At 40.5% G+C, this 21,577-nt stretch overlaps 2 protein-coding genes across 2 annotated transcripts in view; one reads left to right on the plus strand and one right to left on the minus strand.

Moving 5' to 3' along the window:
- LOC117554951 (golgin subfamily A member 6-like protein 2) overlaps nucleotides 1-21,577 on the minus strand; it is an 87,882-nt gene that overhangs the window by 33,946 nt on the left and 32,359 nt on the right. The window lies entirely within an intron of this gene.
- Nucleotides 389-18,028, plus strand: LOC117554950. Its single transcript, XM_034229579.1, has 8 exons — nucleotides 389-419; nucleotides 837-979; nucleotides 1,272-1,356; nucleotides 1,544-1,691; nucleotides 1,922-2,115; nucleotides 16,646-16,784; nucleotides 17,316-17,431; nucleotides 17,586-18,028. The coding sequence occupies exons 3-8, from the start codon at nucleotides 1,312-1,314 to the stop codon at nucleotides 17,892-17,894; spliced, it is 951 nt and encodes a 316-aa protein (XP_034085470.1). The 5' UTR covers nucleotides 389-419; nucleotides 837-979; nucleotides 1,272-1,311; the 3' UTR covers nucleotides 17,895-18,028.

Here is a 21,577-nt window from a genome sequence, read left to right on the forward strand (position 1 = left end):
CCAAGGGTTCAAGAGTTATAGGCCAAAACATGGAAGTGGGCTGTTGCCACCATGAGGCGATTTGAAAAGCGTGGGGCAGAGGTTCTTCCTTAGCCTACTGGGAGTGTGCGTGCAAAGTTTCACACTTATCGATCCAGCTGTGCTGATGATTAGCTGCTCACATAGGATTGATTTAGGACATTTGTGATGGCATTGCCTGATCCCGTCTCTGTAAATACAGTTGACAGAATTCTGAAGTTGACCGTTCGATCATCTATATGTTTTAAGAAGTCTTTGGAATCATCCCTTAACCGATTCTCTAGACTGCCATTGCCACTAACGCACCAAGTTCTGCAGACACTTCAATGGAGGAATCAGTGGAGGAATCCACATCAAGTAATCTCCTGACTGAGACTTTGAACGTCCTGCAACCATCATTTGTAAGTATTGACTAAAGAAATCCAAGTGAAAATGCAATCCTAATGATACTGAATTTTAATTTATTCAACGATTTGTTAATTTAACATGTATTTGCACAATTGTCAAGTTATTTGATGAGATGTTTGTACTAAAACATACTCCTAGGTTCACTTGCTGTTTTTGTGTTTGTGGGTTGTGTGTGTTTAGTTTCTACTCCCTCCTGTTGTGACTGACTGACAGTGTGACTTGAGTTCTGTCTTTTCTCTCATCTTTCTTTTCTCTTCTCTTTCTGTGGACTGCGCCCCTGGCCAGTGTAATAACTGGATAGGGGGGGTGCGCACTACAAATCCTGAACCAACTAACCTAAACATTTGAGGAAAAAAAGTCCTCACAAAGTTTTGTCAGTTTTTCATTGTGATTCATTCTATGTTTTATAGGCAATTCGCCAGATTCTTCAAGGCACTACTCGGGGGAAAGAAATAGTACAGAGTTTAGAAGAAAAGCGCTCCATCATCAGCAAGCAGAGAAAGCAACTTGTAAGACTACTTGTATCTCACCTGCTGGAAACCAATGGTGAAACGTGAGTGAGCCGCATATGAATTATTCTGTGAACATACACTTTCAAACAGATGAGATAAGAAATTTCAGTAAAGTAAATGTACGATGTTGCTGTCCAACACTGGCTATCACACACCTTCAACAACAACATGAACCAAGGAGTGCATGCGGTGAACAGCAGAACTCAAATGCACTTTAAAAGCTCATCACAATTCAGTGTTCAATTCATGGATTTGAATTGTCATATATTTGTAACAATGATTACTGTCTCATCTCATCGTTCTTTGACAAACTTCTACCGTCTATTTTAATAGGCCATCCACAGACACAAAGAAAGCCCTTGCCGTGGCATTGATGTATGAATTCCCTTGCCTTTTGGATGGTACAGGCAGTGGCTATGTAAGTTAATCAATCAACACATAAAGGAGAACACTCCATACACACACACCTAAAAGAAATGTGCTCAACGTTTTTCCTAGTGCACAGTCACACGCACATTTTTGGATTGCTCCTTAAAATCCCATGTAACCATCTTCATGGTTTACGCCAGGCCAATTTAAGCTGAATCTAATTTTCTCTTTTACAGGGAGCTTGGTACACACCTGGCCGAAATCACAAACCTGCTACAGGTTTCCTGGAGGAGCGCTTGAGGAACGTCAGGAAGCGTATGAGAATGCTGAAACGACCACGCCACCAAGAACAACAGGAGGAACAGACCGTCCCTAGTACACCAGGTAATACTAATAACCAATGTTAATTATCCCCGCCAGGCTAGAATGGACAAATGCAAGGGATTATATTTTCGGTCCCATGACTCTTCTGTCCATCCATCTTCTAAAAGCTAGTCTCAGGCATCGCTGGACCGATTGGCGACTTTTCACACACTCTCCAAGTAGGCCAGAACCCCAAATGTTTGAAATCAGCTATAATGAATCTGAGGACCTCTGTACTTATCATTCAACAGAATATGATGTGCCTCCTGAAAAACTTCTAGAAATGGTTGAATGGATGAAGGTCAATCGGTATCCAGTGTCCCAAGTTGAGGACTACATGAATCAAACAGCTCTACATAGAGGCAATTGGATTCGCAGCAATGGATCTAAAAGCCTCCCGGAAACCTTGACTGAGTTCCCTAGGCTTTTAGACAATCCTGGCATGGTAAGAAATTATTTTGCTATTGCAGTTTTGTCTATTTGAATGATACTCTATTCGTGTTAGGATTTGAGGTAAGGCAGGACCCAAATGCAGATTGAGGAAAAGCGGGTTTCAAAGTGTAACAAAAGGCGAGCTTTAATTACAAAAAGCTGTTGTCAATGAAAAAACAAAACAAAACCATGAATCCATAAACAGGTAGCACAAGGTAGCATCCAGACAAAAACCGACAGTGACAAACATGGAGGGTGACAGGAAAGACAATGAACCGACAAAGAACACAGGGGAAGACCAGACTAAATACAAAGAGGGGTAATCACAGGGCAAGACACAGGGAGGGAAGGCAGAAACACAAGGGCAACAGGTGAACACAATCAGACACAGGAGGGAAAACACAGGAAGGAAGACAAGACACAGGTGAGGAGGGAGGAGAAAACACAGGGGCACAAGGTGAACACAATCGGGTTATCAGGCAGGAGGGAACACAGAGACAGGAAGCAACAGACAAGACGGGGGGGTGAACGCTTTTCAAAATAAAACAGGAAACCAAAGACAGATCTAGACAAGACAAAACACAACACAGACAGATCGTGACAATTTGACTGATACTCTGCAATACACTACAAGTTTATGTTTAACCACTTAGACCTGGGGGGTATACTACGAAGCAGGATTTTCGCTTAGCCGGCTAAATTCAGGGAAAACTCCGGCTTTCCGGTCCTACGAAGCTGGTTCTCTTTTTAGCAGGCTAGATCTCCATGGTAACTTATGCTTAGCGGCTAACCTGGTCGGGACCAGGTTAGGTTGCAGGCTAAGAGCTCAACTCAGTGAAAGCACTGCCTGCTGACCAATCAGAGCTCAGTGTGCGGAGTTTAAAGCGATCAAGTCATATTACAGGAGAAAGGAAATACAGAAAAGCTGCCGTCGCAGGAAAGACGGCCGACAAAAATCACCGACTGTGTGAACGTGAACATGAATAGAATATCACCTCCCATCTTCAGAGCAATCTGACTATTATAACATTAGCGTTAAGAAAGCTTACTTAAATATCTGCCACAACATAAGTAACCGGATCAGAGTAACATTAAGTACAGTCCGCGGCATATCACTTCATAATGTATCATATATTTTCTTATCTGAGTCAGCTGAGCCGTATCTGGCCGTGCAACACTCACAGTGTCACATACTGTATGCAGAAGTATTATTTTAAGCAACACATTAAGTTGACGAAACACTCGAGACAAATGTAATTAAAGTCAGATCGTGTTTTAGACGGGGCAGTGATATCATACATCTGTTAATGTACGCATTCAAACACTTTTTCTGTTACCAGCTGTATTCACCTTGCAGGTGCAGCTCTGTGGCTTTGATCCTGGATCAAGTGTTTAAGTCATGGATGTTTAAAGTTTAACTTCTTCATTTTTGACTAGTATTAAAGTTCACTTTTCATTCAGGAAGTATGACGCTGCGCTGTCAGTATGCTTCTCCATGTTTGTGATTGGTCGAATGCTCCAAATACCACCCCTTTCATGTGAACGCGCACCTAACTAGATAGGACACGGCTGGCTTGAGCGATCCACTTGATAACCAGCGTCGTAGTACCGTTTAGCGAGAGCGCGTATGTTTTGGATTAGGCCAACCGACTAACTCAAACATATCCAGGTTAGGTTGAACCAGCTTCGTAGTACAGGCCCCAGGGATTCTCAAACTTTTTGTTTATGCAGACCACTATTTATTATCAAGGGTTTTTGCGGACCACCTCATATGCAAACCATACAAATAAGTACATATATAAACGTAGTGTTAAAACGCCGATATTTTTTTATAAGATAAGATAGAGCTTTATTGTCTCCCTTAGGGGAAATTTGTCTTGGGCATCGAGATAATACACGTAAAACATTCAGGTCAATCAGTTATAGATACAGAACAGAGATTACATATCACATGGCAAAGAAACAAACAAGAAACATACAGGTACAGAACTTTCCCTATTGCATTCATACATAATCAAATATTGCACTTTCCCCTATTGAATTCATACACAAATCAATATTGCACTTTCCCTATTGCACCTACAGTATGCATAGTGTCCGTCAAATTGCACATATCCCTATTGTGTCCATACCTATTTACACATAATGCACTTCCCCTATTTAACCTTCTCGATTGCACAAACTACACTGTAAACATTGCACCTCCCAACAACTCCTAACAGCATAATCACAATTGTTTCTGACTGTTCAGCAGCTTGATTGACAGTGGAATAAAGGAAAACTTATACCTGTTCAATTTACAGTTTGGTAATCTATACCTTCAGCAACTCAAACTCTCTATACAGGATGTGTTTGGGGTCGCATGTGATTTTACGGCCTTGCTTTCTCACCATCTCCTCAAATATCTCCTGAAGAGAGGATCATGAAGCATGCCAATTATTTTTCCAGCCCTTTTTATCAAGCTCTGGAGTTGTGATTTAGATTTAACTGACAAGTTACCAAACCATGTTGTGATGCCATAACGAATAATAGACTCAATTGCTGCCCTGTAGAACATTAACATGATACATGTATCCACTCCATGAACCGCCGCAGAAAATGCAGGCGCTGGCTTATCTTTGAGCATACCTGATCCACCTGATGGGCCCAGCCTAACTGAGCATCAAAATAAATCCCCAAATATTTAAAACGTGTAACCTGCTCAACTCCCTCCATGTTGATAAGGACGGGGCTGTGATCACCTACTGACTTGGGGTCAAAGATAATTTCCTTTGTTTTCATAACATTTAACACCAGGTTGTGCGCCTCACACCACTTCACGACCTCTTCAATCTCAAGTTTATACATAGAAATGTCTGAGTCTCTAGTCAGTAGACTAAGTATGGCTGTGTCATCAGATAACTTTATAATGTGGTTGTGTGTGTGCTGACTCCTACACTCATTTGTGTAGAGTGTGAAGAGAAGAGGAGAGCTAACCTTGCAGCCTTGTGGTGCCCCTGTGCTTATGACCTGTGTGTCAGAGAGGGTCGAGTTTACTTTCACCTGCTGCTGTCTTTCAGTTAGGAAGGAGTGATACCATCTGATTAAGTAAGGGTTCACATCCATCTGTTTGAGCTTTTTTAACATCATTTGGGGAAGAATAGTATTAAAAGCTGAGCTAAAGTCCATGAACATTAATCTAGCATAAGCTAAAGGATTTTCGAGGTGTTTTAGAATAAAGTGAGTTGTAGAGGTCAGAGCATCATCTGTACCTCTACCATTGCTGTACGCAAACTGGTAGGCGTCCAAGAGGTGTTGCACCTTAGTTCGCAAGTTCCCTACAATAATCCGTTCTAGTGACTTCATAACTATTGAGGTCAAAGCCACTGGTCTGAAGTCGTTGTCATGTGGGCATGGTTTTTTTGCAACTGGTATGATGACAGCTTTCTTCCATATTTGAGGGATGCTTCCCGAGTCAGCAGAGAGCTGGAATAATGGACTCCAGGCAGGGGTGAGCTCGTCTGCAAACGTTTTCAGCGCCGAAATACCGTCTGGCCCACTGGCCTTCTTAGTATGCAGTTGTTTGAAAACCCTGGCCACAGCACTATCATCAATTATTATTCTTCTATTGTGTATTGGGTCACAGGTTAAAGAGGTTGACAAGTTATTACATGCATCAATGTTAGAAGCAGAATTAATATCAAAACGTTTGTAGAAGTTGTTAAGTTCATTTGCTTTGTTAAGCTCATCCAGAACATGCATCTCCCTCTTGCCGGAGTTCAGATTTGTAATTTCTTTCAGAGTCCCACAGCTCTTTCCAGCTCTTGGTTGAGAAAGCCTCTCGGACACTCAGACTATGTTGCTCTCGGGCTTCTTTAAGTTTCCCCTTTAGTTCTCTTTGAGCTGATCTCAGTTATATTGCATCGTTCTTTTGAAAAGCGATATTTCTTCGTCGGATACACTGTTTAATATCCGATGAGATGTAGTCTTTATTGTTTGGATATATCCTAATGGTCTTTTTTGGCACAACAGTATCGACACAAAAATGAATGTAGTCTGTGATGGTCTCAGCGATGGTGTCATTGTCCTGGTAGAATACAGGAAGCAGCCACTTAGCTTTTCTTTATGCTCATCCTGCCATAGACTGACAGTTTTAGAGACAGGTTTACTTCTCTTGATGGCAGCCTTAAAGGTGGGGATTAGCTGGACGGTGTTATGGTCCGAATTTGAAAGGGGGGGGTCTAATCCGAGCAGCATACGCATCTTTGATGGTGCCATAACATTTGTCCAGTATGTTATTTTTCCGGGTGCCATTTTTTACGTATTGCTGGAATCCCGGAAGTGCTGGTTCTAGCTTGCAGTGATTAAAATCTCCAATACCAAATATAAGTGCATCGGGTTTGTTCTTTAACTGCTCGTGAACGCAGTCCGCTACACGTGAGGCAGCCTTTGATGCGTTACCATTGGGTGGGATGTAAACAGCACAGATAAAAATGTTCCCATAGTCTCTAGGTAGGTAAAATGGTCTCAGACTTAAGCATAAGAGTTCGATATCGGGAGTGCACACAGTGTCTTTTGTTGTGTAATTGCTGCACCAAGAGTCCTTTATATAAGCGCAAATGCCTCCCCCCCTCACTTTCCCAGAGTTACTGTTCCTGTCCATACGAACGTTTGAAAAGCCTTGTACCTGAACCAATGAGTCTGGGAAGTCTTCCTGAAGCCAGGTCTGAGTGAAAATCATCATGCATGACTCACGGTATTCGTTTAAGATCCTAGTGTTGAGGCGTAGCTCCTCCACCCAGGGGCGGATCTACCGGGGTGGCATGGGGTGGCAACTGCCACCCTAAACAATAGCCTTGCCACCCCAGCTGCCACCCCAGTTGGCATCTTTGTTTTGAAAGAAAAGTTGTGGCTCATCGGACATTTATGAGAGAAAGTCTCTAATGTCCGAGTGCAAGTGAATGCAGCACAAGATGCACGTCATGTAACCCCTCCCCCGGTCCTGGCGCGAGAGTGGAAATACGATTGGTGGCGAATTCATTTGAATGGGGGACGGCGCAAAACGAGAAGCCTTTCGGACCCAAGCCCTGAAGGAATGAGGTAGTTGCGGTTGTCACTACCCGATCTGCAGCTCTGCCCGATCTGCTGTGCGCATGTGCGAGATGGTCCGCCATATTGGACAACGCCGGACGGCAACCCAAGTAGGACCAAATTGACATCTAGACCGTCTGAACCATTCGCAAGTTTTTACATGTGACAAAATATGCATTGCGCATTCGCGAGTTTTTACATGTGACAAACGGTGATTTGCAGAGTTTTTACATGTGACAAACGGTGATTTGCAGAGTTTTTACATGTGACAAACGGTGATTTGCATTGCATCTGACAGAATGAAGACTTTTGCATCTGACAGAATGAAGACTTTTGTGTTTTATTACAGAATGAAGACTTTTGCATCTGACAGAATGAAGACTTTTGTGTTTTATTATTTGGGGTTAAGACAGAGCCTATCATACTGAATACATATTAGAGGAAATCTCTGTTATCAGTCCTTTTCTTCAGACTATTATTGCTAAATTTGAAAGAGTCCTTACCAGCTTTGGAATTGTGTGTATATATATATACACAATTCCATATATATATATATATATAGCACCTTCTGCCATATTGTCACCCTTTGCAGTGATTGACTTGAACACTGAGAATGTTTTTATGAACTTCAGACATTTTCATATACAAATGTGATCATACACCAACACACATTTTAGAGATATACATTTTTCACACACAACCATTTACTAAATTAAACCATATCCCATCATAATACGAGCAAATAAGAAGGCACAGCAATAAATATATTGTGTGTGTGTGGGTGGGGGGGGGGGTGTTAAGATCCAGGTCCAATGGGGGCAGAGGGGAGAGGTGGGAGAGAGTTCAGCATCCTACAGGAAATGTCATTTGCATGTAATATTATTTATTCATATGGAATTATATAACTGGAGTTTGTTATCCTTTAATTTTGCATGATTAATTAAAAAAACAGAAACACAAACATAAAAAAGGGGTCATTCAGGAATACAATTATTATATTATAAATAATAATAAAATAATAAATTATATTATAATATTAAATTAAATATGTTTTTGTATAGTATTATTTCATTTAGAAAGGCAATACAAATACAATAGAATAAAATACAATACACAACTTGGGACAGAGCTAAGTAACTGATCAGTTAGTCACAACACAAAATAACAGGAGAATGAGAATTAATTACCTTTTACTGTAAAGTTCGATGACGCACGGCGCATTTGATCTCGCTCATTTTTAGAGAGGTCTGTGTGAAATTCACCTTCAGACATGTATTCTCTCAAATTGTTGTAAAACACTAAAGTCTTCATTCTGTCAGATGCAATGCAAATCACCGTTTGTCACATGTAAAAACTCTGCAACTCACCGTTTGTCACATGTAAAAACTCTGCAAATCACCGTTTGTCACATGTAAAAACTCTGCAACTCACCGTTTGTCACATGTAAAAACTCTGCAAATCACCGTTTGTCACATGTAAAAACTCTGCAAATCACCGTTTGTCACATGTAAAAACTCTGCAAATCACCGTTTGTCACATGTAAAAACTCGCGAATGCGCAATGCATATTTTGTCACATGTAAAAACTTGCGAATGGTTCAGACGGTCTAGATGTCAATTTGGTCCTACTTGGGTTGCCGTCCGGCGTTGTCCAATATGGCGGACCATCTCGCACATGCGCACCGCAGATCGGGCAGAGCTGCAGATCGGGTAGTGACAGCGGTCTACAATAACAGAGAAGAGAATGTCAAGTTTGGCTGTACTCAGCATTGAATCAAAACGCACTACAGCTGTTGATCTTAATAAGTTTGTGAGGCGTTTTGCTGAACAAAATAGTAATCGCCGCATTCAGCTGTAATAGACATGCCAACTTGATGCTCTGCTCACGGATGACTCGATGAGAATAACAAACTGTTAAGATGATGACCTTGTATGCGTGTATATATATTTTTCTTTGAGGGGGTCTGCCCCCAAAAAACAGTTTTAAGTCCTGAGAAAGTAAAATAAGACGGTGTGTAAAACTACACTGCCCAGCCAACAGAAAGTAACCACTTTGATTTAACTAGGCCAGTAGGTAAGGACCTTCCACTGGATAATAACTGCAGCGATGTTTATGTTTTAGCTGAATACACGTTTAACCCTAACTGATGCAGTTAGTCACTTCTTTAATGTTTGTTCTTTCTGATGTAAAGTCAAGGTTGTAACTGTATATCAATAATGATATAATTACTTGTTTTTCAAATTTTAAGGAGGGTGAGCAAGCATCTTGATGAACATTCATCATTGACTCCTCCAAAAAATATAGTTTATTCAATAATAAATGAATATGTGAATCATAACAGTTCTTCACTATATCTGTAAAGCGTCTTTGAGCACCTGTAAAAACGCTAACAAATTAAATCTATTATTATTATTATTTATTAACAGTGATTGACAGCTGATAGGAATAATATGATTGTTAATAGTATCATATTCATTCAGACAAACATCGATGAGACAGTTAATTAATGTACTTATTGCAGCAGTCTGTATATATTTGGTACCCCTGCTGGTCTAAGAGTGAAACAAACTCATTCAGTTATTGTTCAGTTAAAATTCATTAAATGACGTCTGCCACCTTATATGTAAGGCTTTACTGATGTGCCACAATAATATCACCTATGTGATTGAGTTAAAATATTAATATTGTGGCTTTCCAAGTTAACATTGATTGTAGGGGTGTAACGGTTCACAAACATTTCGGTTCGGTATACGTACCTCGTTTTTAGGTCACGGTTTGGTTCGTTACGTTTTCGGTACAGCAGAAAAAATTATCACAAAACATTACATATATTTGTTTTAATTATTATTAAACTGTGACTAATGTATTCAAATAAATACAAAATATAGTAAAATAAACATTAAGGTGCAGCATTTCGATGAACTGAAATAATCTGTATTTGAACTGTACTAGTACCTAAGCAGCCAGCTTGACATTAGGACTTGCTTGTCATTGTATTTTCATGTTGTTTAAAGAAAGATGAACTTGTCCACATTGCTTGCTGAAATGGCAGATCTGCTGGCACTAACAATGTCTCCTGATGTGGAGAACACCCTCTCGCTAGGGACAGTGGTAGCAAATACAGCCAGGTAGCGCTTTGCTAACATGGCAACATAAGGATATTTGGCATTTGTAATAGCTTTGGCTCGGTCTGATCTTTCTGCGAGTGGTGGAGGCTTAAATGCTAGTGGGAGTTGGGTTCGCACTTCAGTCTTTTTTCTTTTGGTACCGGTGATATTCACATTCGGGTGATGCCTTTTCAAATGAGTGTGCAAGTTTGATGTATTGCCAGCCGCGTAACCAATGTTAGTTGAACAATGCCGACAAACAGCTTTGGTTCGGTCCACCTGTCTTTGTCCGTCATCCTTGTACGTAACTGCAAACCCAAAATGTTCCCAAACCGGAGACTTCAATGATGCTGGAGGATTTTCAGCTCAACTTTATCTGCGTTCGCCATTTCGACAGTTCCTCAAATTACTGACTACATTTGAACGCATCCCTGTGACCAGCTCTCATAGTATGCCTCTCGTCCAATGAAATGACTTGGTCGCTCTATTATATATACCTGAGATAGAGAGGCGAAGTCCCTCCCCTTCCGAAAGCCTCCATGGGACCCCGGAAGCGGAAAATTATACATTGAAGTCAATGGAGAGAGAAAGGTTATCTTTTGATCCCGTTTGAATTGTGCCACGAATGACACATATGATGTTTGTCAATTTAAAAGAACATTTTGCAAGTCAAAAAAATTAAAATGTGTCGTAAAACTGTGAAGTTACACATTTTTTCGTGTGAAACCGCTCAGTGAACTACAGGTCTCTCGTCTCGCACAATACGCGTCACCAACATAAAGATGGCCGTCACGTTAGCACATTTCACCACATTCTTTCAGAATGAGAATAAAAGTATTTTACGAGGTGAAAATCACTACAAGTCTGGGCACGTTGAGAGCTGTACCTATATGAAAGGGGAGTTAGTCGGTTCTGTAAGAGCAGCGGGACCGGCTTTACAAGGTTTCGGTGAGTAATATGAGTGCAATGTGTAACGTTAATGTCAGCTAGCTAACATTAGCTAACAAGGTACAGTAACGTGTTTTGTTTTAACAACTAGTTTTCTCCTTAAGAACTTCGTGGTCTCTGTGTATGCTGTGGATAACATTAGTGTTCACAAGAACAAGGTACACTCCCGTGTTTTGTTTTAGTTGCTCTTCAGATTGAAGCGGCCAGTTTTATATCGACTATACTGTATGTGTGATCTCCTTTTTGTCGTTGTGTCATTTGAGTTTATTTGCTGTGTGTCGATTCAAGGATTTTGGTTATCTAGGCACAGCTGTGTGTGACTCCCTCTGGTACACCGGTATGTGTTTACCTAATGTAGAGAGCATTGATTAATTAATAAACTACACACTGAGTCTAGATCCTGACCAAATCCTTTTTTATTGTTGATCAAATGTTTTTTAAAAATGTATTCATACACATTTAGAAAAATACAATGTACAATCACAACCAATACAACACAAATTACAAAAAATACAGAAAAAACAAACAATAACAACAGACAAGAGGACAAAACTATGGAAAAATAAACCCTCCCACCCCCAGATCCAGACCATCCTTGTATTATTGCTCATTCAATCTATTATAGCATGCTAACAAATGGTACTTACTTTATTTTTACAGATCTGCATGGGAGACGATGGCGCGATGCAGAGCGCTGTCTGTGATTGTGCACAGGAGATGTACAAATGCAGCCACGCTGCAGCATTGGCAATATTTGCCATGTGGCAGATCAGCTCCACAGATGTTGAGTGCCAGTGGAGGAAGCCTGGCACTTCCAAAGTAGTCCAGCCGGTGTCTCAACTTTACCAACAGCGAGAGGAGACATACAACCCACTGGCCAGAGACATCGCCAACTGTCAACTGGGGGGTTGTAAACGAGGCCGAAGGGGTGAAGGCTTTTGTGGAGGCATCAAGTGACAGTGTTCGAATCGAGTCTGGTCTCTTTGTGAGTGAGTCGGGTGTTTTGGGAGCATCACCCGATGGACTTGTGCAGCCATCTGCCCTGCTGGAGGTGAAGTGTCCACACAGCCAGAGGAACATGACCATCGCGGAGGCAGTCCAGTTACCATCCTTCTGTCTCCGTGAGGAGGGTGGGTAATATATTCTCAAGGAGAATCACCCATACTGGCACCAGGTCCAAGGGCAGCTGCACATCACAGACCGGAGTCTCTGCTACTTTGTTGAGTGGACCACGAAGGAGGCGATCATCATCCCCATCCCCAAAGACCCTGCATGGCATGGAAATCTCCTCCTCCTGGAACAATTCTACACCCAGCATATGCTCCCTGTGTTGGCCAGTAGAGAGGAGGACATTTCAATAAACATACTCTTAACACCCTCGGACTCTGCGTTGTGTTTCGTATGTGTGATGGGGTGTTATGCAGAGGGGAGGAAAACAGGACACAGCAGATTGGGATTGTGGTGGAGATGCTGAGCAGTTATTTAATTGTTGCATGTAATTATTATTATACTGTGTGCTTCTTAGTTATTCCATCTTTTGCTGTAACATGGATCTGTATGTAACTCTATATTTACTTGTTATCTACCACACTTCCTTCTACATCATACACCATCATTATACATGATGGTGTATATAGGATATATATATATTTGTATACATATCTGTAAATTGTATAATTTTATTTAAACGTCTTTTTGATCTCTCAAACTGAGTAAAATTGACAATAAAGTTGACTTTGAAAAATATATATATTCTTTATGAAAATAGTTGACTGTTGGAGAAATGAATCCAAATGAAACGTTGGACTGAACTACAACTACGCCTTTAAATCTCTACGGACTGTTTTTCAGTGGGATGGCAAGTTCCTATCTTTAAACATTTATTAGTTTTTTCTCAGAACAGATTTGATTTTCTGAAGTTAATTTAACTTTGCCGACCATGTAAGGTCATTATTAAAAGGTACAATCAATTTGTTTAGGGTTGACTAAAATAATGAAAAACATTCATTTGGATAATTTACTGACAGAATAAGAAACTCAATGATGCTCTACTCACCTGTTTCCTTTTTATAAAGTGAAACAGTTGAAACGATAGATTTTAGTAAACTTAAAAACAACCTTCTCCAAAAGCTATCAAGGAATATACCGAATACTTGTTTTAGAACTTTATTACATATTTTTATATAAATAGTTTGAATGATCCATAATTGACAGAAGCTTGTGTTTACACTGACCTGTTACTCATATATTAATGTCTTTGTAACTTCAGTAAACCACTACCTCACTAATTTCTTTCATTCATCACGGTTCAGTAAACTAAGTGATACATGAAACAGTTTAATCATTATAATAACGTAGGATTGCAACTCTTTGAAAATGTAGGTGGCTCTTAAAAGAGCTGTTGTGTTTGGGTGTGCTGGTCTCAGGTTAGTCTAAGCCCTCTCTCCGCGGATGCGGCGGGCCAGCTGGATGTCCTTGGGCATGATGGGGACCCTCTTTGCTTGGTTCATCTTACTGGGGGGCAGCTACATGGATGTCGGTGCAGTCCACAATCATTGCGCAGTTGAAGGCAGAATGAATTTATTATTGACTCCGAATGAAGCACAACTTCATGTCATACAATACAATGACTTTATTTGTAATTGTGTAAAAAAATATGAGCATTGATTAGCAAGCAGGACCTGCAGGAACAGAGAATGGTGATGGAGCAGGGAAGAGAGAAGAATAAAGAAAACAGATCAACTTTATTATCGGATATTAAAAATTCAATTTCAAAACAAGTTGCCGCTCCTACAGTTTTCTAGTATGTAAAGATGATTTCACATGACCTATGCAAAATATCACACTCAATACATGTGTGTCTCTGGGGGGTGCATTGTGCCTTTGATGTATATAAATAATATACCATAACCAAATACTATTACGTACAGTGGAAATCAGGTTGCCAGAGCAGGTCAGTGTGCATGTTCCTCAACGTCTCAGCAGTTACAGGTGAGGTAAAGAAAATAAAAGAGAAAAAGGTCAGTAACAACACTTTAAAGTAACAACACTTTGAATAATGATCTCTTCTAACAATTTTCTCTCAATAAGCACACAACGACTGTCTTTCCAACAAACAGATTGTCATCACAATGAAACACGTCCAGAAGAATGTCATGCAAAGCTCCATGCCTGCCTTCGACTCTCCCTGAACTGCTTCCTTAGCACCCGGTGGAGGGCGCAGTAGGCTACTCTTCAAAAGTTTCACGAAATACTTACCATCATGTTTGGTTACTGTTTAACATTTTGGTTTACTTCATGTAATAAAATAATAACTTCATGGTAAGGCTACTAAAAATGACAAGGCTAAGTAATGTAATGCTAACTAACGTGCTCGCTACTCGTCGCTACTAGCTAGGTAGCTAACTTGACTATGTTCCATGCACAACATGTATATTACCTATGATATTACCTGATATGTCTGATCCAGCGACTCCTGGTCCTTTCATCAGACGGGAATCGATAGAAGGAGCAAGTGGTATGATCACTTTTATGACTACAACCTGGTACAAAGCACACAGGCATCTTGTAAAAGTGAATTTATTTTTAGCGATCTATAATTTATTGGAGGGAATAAATCAGTTATGAGATCTTCTTGTTCTTCGCTTTAATTACGAGTCTTATTATAAATCACCGAGCATGCCTGTGACATCACTTACGCGACCCAGAATGGGATTTGGGATTTGTAGTCTTTGTAGTAGCGTATTTTTCATAGTCTTATATTTCAGCAGTTTTACGACAAAATGTGACTTTTTTGACATGGAAATGATTGTTTAAGATTGACAAACATCATATGTGTAGTTCGTGGCACAATTCAAACGGGATCAAAAGATACGTGTTCTCTCTCCATTGAATTCAATGTAAATTTTTCGCTTCCGGGGTCCCATGGTCCGGAAGTAGATGGGCGTGACTTCGCCTCTCCATTACTTCCAGAAAGTTGTTCATGTTCTCAATTTGTTACGTTTAACGCTATATTCGTTCGGTACACACGTGTACCGAACCGAAGGGCCTGTACCGAATAATTTCAGTACGGGTACGTGTACCGTTACACCCCTAATTGATTGATATGATTGCGATTTAAATCAGCATATACTTCTGTCAGGGTATGCCACCCCTCAAAATCTCCTGCCACCCTCTTGCCACCCCATGAATATTTGTCTAGATCCGCCCCTGCCTCCACCTTATTTCTAAGTGAACGGACGTTGCTGAAGAGTATTGATGGTAACGGCGGCTTATTGCATCTCCGCGGAGTCGATGTTTAATGCCGCCTCTCCTCCCTCGTTTCCGCGGCCGTTTTAGCAGCTCCTCCGGGACACAGTCCAGCAGGCCCGGTTCCGGGGCGGCTCTTCGCCGTAAGGACAGCAGACATTCCCTGTCATAGGCCACGGCTATCCCGGCGTTGGCTTCGCTTTGTAAACAGTGAATGCTAGATGTTATTAGCATTAGCAAAAACAGCACAGCAGTCCTCTTCCCCATCGTCATCTTGCCTTATTGTTCACTTATGTGAGCTTGCCAGGCTCCATAAAAAACAAACAAAACAACACAGCACACTTGACGAAAAGAAAAACTTGACAAAACAAACGTGTAATGAATGAATGACTTAGAAAACAAACAAACATTCTCTCCCGATCCCGAGTCGCGTGCAGTGCCGCGCCTCTTCCTAGTTGGATGATGGTTACAGTTAAACATAGACAATCAAAAGTAAATTGAAGCCTATCTGATACTTTTGTGACCGGTGTCTGTCTGCGTTGTGTATGTTTCTCAAAGAGGACGGCGGACGGTATTTTAATTAGGTCATCCCAAACAATGCCACAAGTGCGCAGTCCGGATGCTTCTCGTTTTGCGCCGTCCTGTTCAAATAAAATCGCCGCCAATCATATTTCCACGCTCGCGCCAGGGAGGGGTTACAAGGCTCGTGTCTTCTGGTGCATTCACTTGCACTCGGACATTAGAGATTTTCTCTCATAAATGTCCGATGAGCCCAACGACCACTACCCCACACTGCCTGGTATCATTAGAAAGCTAGGAATCTCCTCTTTCCTGACAGTGTATACAAGTCAAAATGTGTCTTCAAGTCAATGCGACTGATTTTGATAGAGCTAGTCACATATGAGGTGGTCCCCGAAAATCCTTGATAATAAAGAGTGGATTTTATTTAGCTTTTTTCCACGGACCACCTGCAGTACCCTCGGACCACAGTTTGAGAACCGCTGACTTAGACCCTACAGTATATACTTTGTAATAATTGAATAATTTACCTGTTGAAGTGACACTGGCTGTCAAATTGTCCCCTAACCCTTTTCCTAACAGGTACTACAAGCCCATATCATTTCTTTAAACACTGTTCTATTGTTTTTCATCTTTTTCAAAATGTATCAGATATCACAAGACTTCCAGCAGCTTCATCCAGAGGCAGTGGGAAAACTGTTTCAGAACTGGGCTACAATGAGTGACCGAATCCTTACATATGCCCAGCGAGAGGGAAAACTGTCCTTGGTGTTTGATGACATGACACCAGGTAAGCTATTTCTTACACACACACCGGTTCTTTGAAAATAGTAGATCTACATGCTTGCATTGCGTCCCAATGAGACTCGTTGTGAGCTTGTGGATCTGCAATTGTTTTCATATTTTAACAATCATCTTGTATGGGGTCCCTTGCACAACATGTTTTCGGATGGGAGTCTGTGGACAAATACATAAATACATGAACAAGTTTGTGAACCACTTCATTAGATACCTTTTGTCTTTCTTTGATTCCTGCTCCCCCCCTTCCTTTTCTTTCTCTTTCTGGAAACAATCAAAACGATGGAGCTTGCACAAAAACTAATTTCACCCACTGTTTTACACCTGTAAACCTGTGATGTGACAATAACGATTCAGATTCTGATAAGATGTCACAACACTTCCTGTGAATAGGCTATACAATTCACGCCTTGTTTTTACCATTCAACACCAGGGCAGAAAAGTCAATATTGCTTCAGAAATATCAATCTTTATATACTATTTAAATGTTGATGTTAATATGTATTATTCTTATATTGCGTAGACCGAGCTTTGAAAGTCCTGCCGACTCTGCTTCCTCCATCGGTCTACAAGAGTGGAGGAAAAGTCCACAGACCCACCATAGAGGAGTCCCGCAAGTCCTTCATTAATATCCAACCAGTAAGTTTTACTTTTGTTTTTCTACTTCAATAATGGTGGGTGTTTCTGTGTTTATATACTAGCATTTTCATACTTCAATAAAAAAGATAATAAAAACAACATGCTTAACTTAAATGGCAGGTTATATTGCAAGTAACTGTTGTGTAATTAACAGGTGGGCACCAACATGGTACATTACCTACAGACAGTAGAGAGAACTCAACCCTTCCCGCACATCTTGTGTCTTGGTGATGACATGACGACATGCCAGACCTTCACCATTGTGTCAGACAACGCCATTGAAACGGACACTTTGCTGGGTGCAGTAGATCTGTGTTTTAAGGCTTTCTTTGTGCTTGACCTCAATTACACAAAGCAGTGTCTCCCCACCTGGGAGTTTATCCAACAGGCAGTATATGAGATTGATGGACATGAATCCTCAAATGTCAAATTTTTGAGGACATCAATTGCAGCTTTGGCCTAAAGGTACACAGAGAGAGAAGTAGCCTTTTAGTCATGTGTGTCAAACAAGTGGACAGCTGCTCTCTAAATATGAATGACACAAAACATGTGTCAGGATTCTCTTGTTATGTCATGTTTGTAGTTTTGTATGTCTGGTTATGGGTATTTTCCTCCTTGTGTATTGTCTGGTCCTTCTCCCTGTGTTTTTCCTCCCTGTCGTTAGTTTCCCTGGTGTGTCTAATTGTCTGATTGTGTTCACCTGTGGCCCTTGTGTTTCTCCTCCCCTGCCCGGCTGTTTCTCGTCTCGTGATTACCCCTCCCTGTATTTAGTCTTGTCTCTTCCTGTGTTCGGTGTTGGTTCGTCTTTTGTTTGTGAATGAGTTCACCGGTGAGAGTTCTGTTTTGTCCAAGTTGTTTTTATTTTATCCTTGAAATAAAAGCCTTTTTTCAGCGTTATCTGCATTTGGGTCCTGCTTGCTTCACTCACCGTAACAACATGATTGTAAAAGACAGTAGGCACACACTTTAATTGTGTCAAAACATTGACACGTGTTTACACTACCTACTATTCCCTACTAGTCCTGTTAATTCATTTATTTTTATTAAATTTTTCTTACTTTACGTGATTTTATTTACTTATTATTTACTTATTTAATTTACTTCATTTATTTATTTACCTTGTTATGTTTGTGTCTGTATATAGTTCCTGCCGGGCAGAGAAATGTTTTATCTCTATATTTAAACATGTTTTTTTTGTTTGACAAATGTTGTCTCGTGCAAAAGTAGCGAAAATAGCTGATCTGCAAGCTCACAATATGTCAGCTAATTATTTTGTCTCCATTTCTGGAAATTATTCCTTACACTATTATACATTATTATTATTATATTCTATTTAGCCCAACAATATAGTTAATTTCAATCACTAGCTTGGCTCAAATAAACAACCCAATGCATGGTTTATATGTAACCCAGTGATATAGTTAATTTCAATCACTAGCTTGGGTCAAATGAACAACCCAGCACATGGGTTAAAATGATCCAGCCCAGCACATGGGTTAAGACAACCCAGCGCGTGTTCTGTGTTCCTATAGTGACTCAGCAGTTGGGTTATGAATGGGTTATTTTTTAACCCAGTAGTTTTAAGAGTGTATATTACGGGAGACTATGACGTTAGTTATTACATGAGTCATCAATACAATATCACGTAGAATGGAGTTAACGTGTATGTCTTCCTTTAATTGGATTTTTAATGTTTTTCCCAAATCTCCCAGTCAGAAAATAATAAAGGCCTTAGGACACATTTTTCTTGTATTTGGAAAAAGTTACAGCAAAAGGCTTTATTGGTTTAATTTCTATAATATAATAATTAATCTACAGGCATCCTATGTAGGGGTGGCGGGGGGGGCGGGGGTTAGGCTTTGTATAAGGTAAGGCCCACAGTCTCAACCTTTGAAATCCCCTCCTCTACTTTAAAACTTTACGTGGCAACCAATCAAAACGCTTTAGAGAAATGTAATTGAATAAGTCATTACGATACAGCTGTTGTGCCAATCCATTGATAAGATGATATTTTGCAGGTTAAATGAAAGTGTTGACCTTGATGCAAGAGGAAAAGTCCCCACAGTCATTAAGATATTTCAGTCTGTCCCGCGCCGACAGTCCTTGTGATCTGAGGGGAGATAATTGCACTCATGTTCAACATGTTCTCTTAATTTCCTCCCGTTGTGACGATGTCCTTCCTGCTGCCATCTCTCACTGAGGGGATTTCACACTCCAGCAGACCACTGGCGGTGTGAGTTCATCTAAAAGTGTCGGAGCGAGAGCCCTATGAGGACCAGGCGCCTGCACAAGGTCTTAATATGACAGCGCTGCTCCTTCCAGCTTCCTGACAGCAGCCCACGCTCCCTAAAGCAGCTTTCCCTGACCGTCAGTCAGCAGCGAGGCTCACTGCCGGGCTGGGTACGATAAAGCAGGATGACTCAGCGCTTCAGGAGCTGCTCACATGCTTCATAACAAGACGGTATTCACTGTGTGACCAAGGATGACTCCTTATTTTCTTTAAGCTACAACTCAGGAAGTTTGAACTGGTTATGAAAAAGTCTGAATGTAATACTGATGCCTTTATATAAGCAGACAAGACCTTCAACAGAAATGCTTAAATGCCTGCAGCTGGGTTCGTTTCCCCCCAACATCAGAGGAAATCATTTAAAACACTTAAAATGGAGGAGCCTATGTTAACATGTTCATAGGCTACATGAAGGACATTACCCAGTTAAAAACACAACCTGTAGTTGTCGGCATCTAGGGGTCTCTGAATTATTAGATGACCATTAGCAGTCATCTAATTTTTACCATTAGATGACTGTTAATGGTAAAAACTCTAGATTTGACCATTAGCAGTCATCGAATGGTCAAATCTAGAGTTTGATGGTGTTGAAGCAGCGTGGGATTATTGGAGTTGTAGTCCTGAGTGTCTTTTGGTTTAGGGCTCATTCAGTGTTTATGGTTCAAGAGGTTTTTATTGGTTTGAACAATTGGAGTTTCTCCCTGCACACTGTGTTCTTCAACGTAAGCTCAGCTTGTTTCTCTGAGGACTTCAGATCCAGACATCCCGACACAAAAATCCTTCATCCGGAATTAAAAAGCACCAAGATGTAAAAAAAATTATAGTAAAAATGTGGCTTAAAATTGGATGAAGAATCAATTTATGGCTTCATGACAGGAGACTAGGGGAAACGTTTCTCCGGGTTCTATATTGCTCGAAACACATCAGATAATGGTAGAACACAACTAACTAAAGCATGGGAAGACAAACAAGTCAACCTCTGTGTTATTCAACAGATGGAGAGCACAATTTAAATAGATCTTAAATTGGTGCTTAATTCTTAGACATAAGAAGTAGATGATACTACTGAAGGTACTTAAGTCTCCACTCTCAGTCCTCGCCCCAACAGACAGACTTTGGTTTGGTTTGGTTGGTTTACTCTACTGCTTTGTTTGCACTCTACAACATGTACACCCTTACACACAATCTTCACTCATGCTCATCACACAGCACTGACTCTATCACATCTCATTTATATATTTAATTTGGTATAATCTGCTTAATAAAATATTGTTTAAACGTTATTCATGGTGGCGCCTCTGTTTTTGTTGTGACTGCCTGAGCCAGGTCATTACAAGGAGCTAGCCAGATGAAGAAAACACTACACATTGTGTCCACATGGGGCGCAGAAATCACTACAAAATGAAAGTTCTTGGTAGTTGCTTTAGTGGCTGTCACATTCATTTTAGGATGAAGCACAATAAAGAGATCTTATTCCCCTTGCAAATCATGCGTCAACCTATTTGTGGTTCTTAATGCACACTAACATCTTCATATATTAGCAGCAGCAGAGTAGAGACATCTGAGCAGAATAATAAACAAACGGATAAGCTGCTTAATATCCAAGTCACACCATAACAAATGTAAATTCTCACTTTTAGTTTTTACATTCAAGCTTCACAGACACATCCTGCAATGATAATGTTCTCCATTATCATTCAGAGAGAAAATCCCTGAATGTTAAAGAGGATCAATATCCCCTGTTCTCTGTGCTTCACGCTCTTCTGATCATCCTGCATTAATAAATATAACTCATTAGAAAAACGAAATGAAGAACAGTCTGTCTTTGACACTCTCACTTCCTTCAACCCACTCTTCAG

Source organism: Gymnodraco acuticeps, unplaced genomic scaffold (assembly GCF_902827175.1).
Source record: "Gymnodraco acuticeps unplaced genomic scaffold, fGymAcu1.1, whole genome shotgun sequence".
Taxonomy (NCBI): domain Eukaryota; kingdom Metazoa; phylum Chordata; class Actinopteri; order Perciformes; family Bathydraconidae; genus Gymnodraco; species Gymnodraco acuticeps.

Coding starts and splice junctions, on each gene's coding strand:
- LOC117554950 (XM_034229579.1), top strand. CDS start 1,312: ATGTATGAATTCCCTTGCCTTTTGGATGGTACAGGCAGTGGCTAT. Junction 1,357..1,543: donor ATGGTACAGGCAGTGGCTAT/GTAAGTTAATCA, acceptor TCTCTTTTACAG/GGAGCTTGGTACACACCTGG. Junction 2,116..16,645: donor TTTTAGACAATCCTGGCATG/GTAAGAAATTAT, acceptor AAAATGTATCAG/ATATCACAAGACTTCCAGCA.